This window comes from Leptonychotes weddellii, chromosome 4 (assembly GCF_054177405.1).
Source record: "Leptonychotes weddellii isolate Sample4059 chromosome 4, ASM5417740v2, whole genome shotgun sequence".
NCBI lineage: Eukaryota > Metazoa > Chordata > Mammalia > Carnivora > Phocidae > Leptonychotes > Leptonychotes weddellii.
Genome location: NC_138372.1, coordinates 153,973,043 through 153,980,027, shown reverse-complemented (window position 1 = coordinate 153,980,027; position 6,985 = coordinate 153,973,043). Strand labels below are relative to the sequence as shown.

General features: G+C 35.6%; 1 protein-coding gene across 1 annotated transcript in view; it reads left to right on the top strand.

Moving 5' to 3' along the window:
• The first annotated feature begins 937 nt into the window (after positions 1-937).
• Positions 938-6,985, top strand: part of MRPL13 (mitochondrial ribosomal protein L13) — a 42,564-nt gene continuing 36,516 nt past the window's right edge. Inside the window, exon 1 of the mRNA XM_081816473.1 lies at positions 938-1,087. Coding sequence (XP_081672599.1) covers positions 1,009-1,087 — 79 coding nt within the window. The 5' untranslated portion in view covers positions 938-1,008. The remainder of the gene's footprint in view (positions 1,088-6,985) is intronic.

The following is a 6,985-nucleotide window of genomic DNA, read 5'->3' as shown; positions in this document are numbered from 1 at the left end:
GAGGGCACGTTCTGCATGGAGCACTGGGTGTTATACACAAACAATGAATCATGGAACACTACATCAAAAACTAATGATGTAATATGGTGATTAACATAACAATTAAAAATTTAAAAAAATATATGTGAAATACTTAAGAGATAAATCTGACAAAAGATATGTGAGGAGAACAAAGTAGAAACTAGAAAAGTGAGAGAGAAAAACAGAAATGGTGAGCAGTTTATAAGCCGATTTGAAGTTTGTAATTTTAAAATAAAACAAGTTAGCCTCGTTGTATTTTTTCCAGCATTGTTCAGCAACTTATGTATATGCACAGAGAAAACATCTGGTTGAGATCTTTCTGGGCTGGAATTTTCTTAGAGTTTGAAGTTACTGATGGATACTGCAAAGACAGTGGTTTATGCCTGAGGCAGCCTAAAGATGTCTAAAGCAGCTACTTAAAATTTAAGTTTATTCAACATCATCCATCTATACTTGTCCAGCTATATTCTGTTACTGTATTCTCCCATGGAATTGAACTTCTGAATGGTCTTCAGTTCTCAATTGATCACTCATCTTTCAATTTAATATCTATTAGTCTCAAAATATTTTTGAAGACCTTTATAAACAGTTTCTACTTTCATAAGAGTTTCTCATTACCATTCCAGATTCTATTTTATGTGATACAAAAAAAGTCATAATATAAAGGAAAATATATCTTTGAAATGTTTTAAATAAAGCATCATCCATATTGCAGATAGAAAAGCAGGCAGGAAAAATTACTGTGTTAATCTTTGTATAATGAAAAAAGACCCTCCTTTTCCAGAAATAGAAATGAATACAAAATGAAGGCTCTTTGTGATTGATTTATTATTAATATTAACTGTAGAATACTCATGATGGTATATAATAATAAACTTGATTATTTCCATTTTAATTAGAATTTTCTTTGTTTTCTCTCTTTTTAAATTTTTTTTCCCCTAGCAATGGGCCACTTTTGCTCGGGTTTGGTATCTCTTAGATGGGAAAATGCAGCCCCCTGGCAAACTGGCTGCTTTGGCATCAGTTAAACTTCAAGGATTGCATAAACCTATATACCATCAACTGAGTGAGTATCATTTTAGATCTGTCACTAGTAACCATAATTTTCATACCAGAATAGAATCTTGAAGAAGTCTGACTGAACTACTTCTAAGGACCTCTTTTTTTCCTGGGATCCCTTGTTCCATTCAGCAAAAAACCTACTGGGGCACTACAATGAATTTGGCTTATTCATAGGAAAACCATACAGACCAGTTTGCCTGAGACAACCCCATTTTATGCCATTACAACAGCAAAATTATCTGTAGCCCTCCTTTCATTCTCAGATATCCTGATTGGGACTATAAATTATATGTTCACTCTTATACATGTTTCTTCACATGGCGATGTGCATTTGAATAGAGAATTTTTGAAAATGAAGAAATAAGTTTGCCCTCTCTTCCAAAAACCTTTTCCCCCAGGAAGATGGATAGAACTAGCTGGACATGGAAAGTTTACTCTTTCTGTTTTTAATTGATAGATTTGATTTTCTGTAACCCTTTTCCAATACAAAAGAAAAAAGTTGTTTTGATACTAAAAGACTTCTGCTTGTTACACGTAGTTTTGATTGACTTCACTTAACCTGGGACTTCAGGGACCACCCAGCAAGATCTAGGTATTAGCTCTTACTCTTCATCTTGTTTGACCTGTCAACACCATTTTGGGCAATTGATCGTAGTTTTAGCTTTTTGAAACATGAAGTTACATATGCAGTGTGTAGATATAGATAAATTAATATTTAAATATAGGTAATATTTTAAAGAAAATTAACAGTTATAATGATGATGAAATAAATACCCATACACTCAACATTTGGGTTATTTCCAATTTTTTTTTTTCTTTTACCATTACAAACAATACTACTGTCAGTATTCTTGTACCTTTTTTCCAGTGCATATGTGGATGAGTTTCTCCGAGGTCTGTTTACAGCACAGGAGTTACTGGGTTTGGGAAACTAGTTAGTCTTGACGCTGATGTCCTACCAGAGTTTGTATTATCCCTCATCTTCAGTAACATTGATGTTTTCATTCTCTTTAAGTTTGACTATTCTGGTAGATGTGAAATACACTCTCCTGATGGTTTTGCATTGTCCTGATTGCAAATGGTGCTATGTATCTTTTTCTCTTTATTGGCCTTTTATCATTTCTTCTTCTGTGAAATGTCTATACATGTCTTTTGCCCATATTTCCACTGAGTTATTTGTCCTTTACATTTTTATAACTTTTACTGTGAAAGTTTTCACATTTTCAGAAAAGCTCAAAGAATAGTACAGTGAATTATACCCTCCACCTAGATTACACAGTTACTAACATTTTAACATATAATTTAACATATAATTTTTTACTCAATCATTGGAAAATAAGTTGCAGATGTCATAATAAATCCCCCTGAATACTTCAGCATGTGTCTCCTAAGAATAAGAATACTCCCCTGTGTAACCAAAATGCCCTTATCACACATAACAAAACAAACGTAATTTAATTGTATGATTTAATGTCCAGTGCCTTTTCAAATTTCTTTAATAATTCCAAGAATGTCCTTTATAGCTGTTACCTTTTTTTTTTATAAATTAATGACATAGGATGTTCATTAATTATTTTTTTTTTTTAAAGATTTTATTTATTTATTTAACAGAGGGAGACATAGCGAGAGCAGGAACACAAGCAGGGGGAGTGGGAGAGGGAGAGGCAGGCTTCCTGCCGAGCAGGGAGCCCGATGTGGGACTCGACCCCAGGACCCTGGGATCATGACCTGAGCCGAAGGCAGACGCTCAACGACTGAGCCACCCAGGCGCCCAGCTGTTACCTTTTTTTAAGACCAGAATCCAACCAAGGTTTTTGTATTGCCTTCAGTTGTTATGTTTCTTTAGTCCTTTTAATATAGAATAATCCTTATTTTCTTCTTGCAGCTACCCTTTTGGGGAGTTCGGGCTAGTTTTCATGTAAAGAACTTTCTTCTTAAACACATTCTCCATTTGTTCTTGGATGCATTCTCTTGCTAACTCCTCCTTCCCAGTTCCTTTTGTTCTTTTCAACTTTCCAATTTCCCAGTCTTCTCTCATTAAAAATTAGGAGTGCCCTGGAACCTGCTCCTTGGACCCCTTCACATTCCTTAAGCAATCACATTCAGTTTCATATCTCTATCTTCTATTATGCTTATAGCTGCCAAATTTATATCTTCATTTTTTTACCTTTTCCCTGTATTCCAGACTCACATAACCACATTTCTACTCAGCAAATCTTAGGTGTCTAGTAGACATCTCCAGCATGTTAATGTGTGTTTAACTTGGAGGTGTCATACTTCCTGATTTCCCCCACCCAAACCAACCTGTTACTTCTAGTTTCCCAATCTCAATTAACAGCTTCTCTATTCTTTTTCTTACTCCAGTCAGATGTCTTTGCTTTATTTGTGACTTCCCTTTTTCAACTCCCTGTAAAAAATATATATATATGAAAAAATATACCTGAAGAAATATATATATCTGAAAAAATATATATATCTGAAATCTAGCCACGTCTCATTAACTCTGTCTTCTACTGTAATTTTAAACCACTGTACTCTCTACTCTGGGTTATTCCAAAAGCCTCCTCACTGATCTGCCTGCTTCTGCTCTTGCCCCAATAGGGTCTTTTCTCCACAGATCAGTTACAGTTGTCTTTTCCAAATGAGAATCAGAGTAAAAGCCAAATTATGTCAGTGCCCTACAAGGACCTACATGGTGTGGTCCCTATTATCTCCCTGAGTTTATTTCCTACCTCCCTTGAGTAATCCACTAAGGCTTATTACTGTTTCATTAATATACCTGCCAACACATTTTTGCCTTAGGGCCTTTTCACATTTTGTTCCCTCTGCCTGCATGGGATTTTCCAAATTTATGCCTTATTCCTTCACATCTTTCAGATTTCTGCTCATTTATATTCTGAGAGAGGCCTTCCCCAATTCCTCTGTCAGCTCCCCCTTTCACTTATTATACTTTACCTTGCCTTTAAAAAAAAAAAATAGCATTCACTGATCACACATAGTATATAAATGTGCATTATCCACCTACCTTTACTAGATGAAGTTCTAAGAGGACAGGAACTTTGCCTGAATTTTTCACAGCTATATATGCCCAGTGCCTAGAATGGTGTTTGACACATAGCTGGACTGCATAAAATGTTTTTTGGTGGATATATGCATTCATGAATACCAGTTTTGAGAATGAAGAAATTACTTTTAATCAGGGCTCTGGCATTTCAACTAAGTTAGATTTTGGATCTTTGGAGCTAGGAGAAAGAGACCTGTAGATGGTTTGATTTGGGTAAGAGCAAGAACTTGCGAGTTTCCCCATTTCTCATACTTGCTGCTCTAATCTTTTTCTTCACTTAATGAAAATTTCAAAGTAAGCCCACAACCTGTGAAATCTTTAAGTACAGAATTTGAATGTAAGGATTCTGTCATGTTGATCTTTGTTCTTCAGGCACCTTAGTATAATGTCTGGTCCTTCAGAAATGCTTGTCAGAAACATTTTGTGGAATGACACTTTTAAGAAAATGTTTTACAAGCACAGTCTCAATATTCGCTGTAGTTCCGTTCTTTAAAGTCACCACGAATGCTGAATGAGAGTGAACACCGAATCGTTGCTTCTGGGAGAGACACAGTTAGGTTCCTATGAGCCTCTGGTCATAGCATTTTTTGTCAGCCAATCAATATATAGTCTTGTTTGTTTTATGTGTTTTTGTTTAAAGACACCTTATTTAATACACACATTGTTGAACTCATGGCCAACTGCAGAGTAACTCATGACTGAACAACGCTTATCTAACACACATTTTCTTTGTAAGACACACTGGAGCCTTCTTGCACTTAGGAACACTACACAGCACTTGAGCATCAGACTTGAGGGATATTTAAAAAGTAAAGTCACTTTAAAAAGAACAAAAATGCCAAAAAGCTAGCACTAAATGGACCACAAAGGGACACTTGTTTATAGTAAGAGAACAGTCAGTGCGTTACGTTATTTGACCTCAGTTGGAAACGAGTACATCAAGCCACTCAAATTTTCCACTGATGTGCACATGTCTGCAAATGACTAAGAAAGTACCGCAGGGGAAATCGGAGGGGTGGACGAACCATGAGAGAAGATGGACTCTGAAAAACAAACTGAGGGTTCTAGAGGGGAGGGGGGTGGGAGGATGGGTTGGCTGGTGGTGGGTATTGAGGAGGGCACGTTCTGCATGGAGCACTGGGTGTTGTGCACGAACAATGAATCATGGAACACTTCATCTAGAACTAATGATGTAATGTATGGGGATTAACATAAGAATAAAAAAAAAAAAAAAAAAAAAAAAGAAAGTACCGCAGGTATTGAGATTATAAATAAATTTTAAGAGAACAGGCAAATTTGTAATGTGGAATCCATGAATAATGAGGGGCACCTGTACTTCCAAAGTAAAATAGTGATGAGCAGACTTATGCTTGACTAATTAGAAATCTCTACTTTAAAAATCTCTTTTTTGGCAGACAAGGAGAATGCTATAGTCCTAGAATTACCAAATCATAGAAATTAATTCCTTAGGACTTCAGATGTTTTGTTTAACTGCCTCATTTATATGTGAGAAAACTAAAATCAGAAGAATAAAGTGACTTTCTCACTGTCACTCAGCTGCTATATTATAATAGAACTGGGACCAGAACCCAGGAACTTGTTTCCTCAGAGGTAAATTACCCATTCCACCTCAGTGTGGTGATTCTTAGCCACTTAAGCTGTGTTTTCCTGCTGATTTTTTTTTTTTTTTTACCTTAGCAATGTTATTAACAAGGTGGTACATAAGATCTCTTAGATTGTTTTTGTAGAAATACAAACAGTACAAAATTTGGGGAAAAGTAAAATTAGTAGTAATCTGATTTCCTTAAAGTATAGCACTTATCTGTTCACTGAATTAAAGTTCTGCATTCTATAAGCAGGTCATTATTGCAAAAGTATTCCTTAGGTACCTAATGAGAATATTCTTCTAGAACACCAGACGAGCTTTTGTGGCTGCCTCTCCGGTCATCCTTTTCTAGTAAAGGAGAATAGCTTTTCTATGAAATTAAAAATTTACATTTTAAAGACGGAGTTATTTTTGTTTTACTATATAATTTAATATGTAACATATCAGCAAAACTTTTTATTTCCACAAGATGTCACTAAAATCAAGACTTAAATTGCAAGCAATTTTCTACTTACAAACATCTCATGTTGTAAGTTTACTTCTAACATTCATTGGTTTAGTAAGCATTTATTAAGCATGTATTATGTGCTCACAATCACTGTAAACATGTTTTTTTGAAAATTGACATGCAGTTTCCCAGAAAAATAATACTATAAATGATGGTTGTATATCCTGGAGTGATTATAAAAGTTAGCCAACAAAAAATAAATAAATAAACAAATAATAAAATTTAACCAATAATGTATCTAAACATGATATATACGATATTTGAACTACTTTATAGGTCCAGTGGACTTTGTCAAGTGTTGTAGAAAACCAAATTTCCACTTACGAGATTATTTTTTATGGAAAATGTGGTCTGGGTCAAGCTGGAAATGATGTGGAACTAGGAAAAGCATTCTCTCCTCTTTCTAATTAGAGCTGCCCTTCTGAATTTGGGACCTGAGAGCTTTTTGAGCTTGTTTCTTTGTCACTGATGAATGAAAAGAAAGGACACATGGTAATTTTTGGATTATGACTTACTCTTCATGAGGATTCCACTCTTTTTGCTGCTTACAAATTGAAAAATTGAGGAGGACTGTATGAGCATTTATAAGAAGCAGAGAGGGGCACCTGGGTGGCTCAGTCTGTTAAGCTTCTGCCTTCCACTCAGGTCATGATCCTGGGGTCCTGGGATGGAGCCCCGCGTCGGGCTCCCTGCTCAGCAGGGGGCCTGCTTCTCCTTCTGCCCC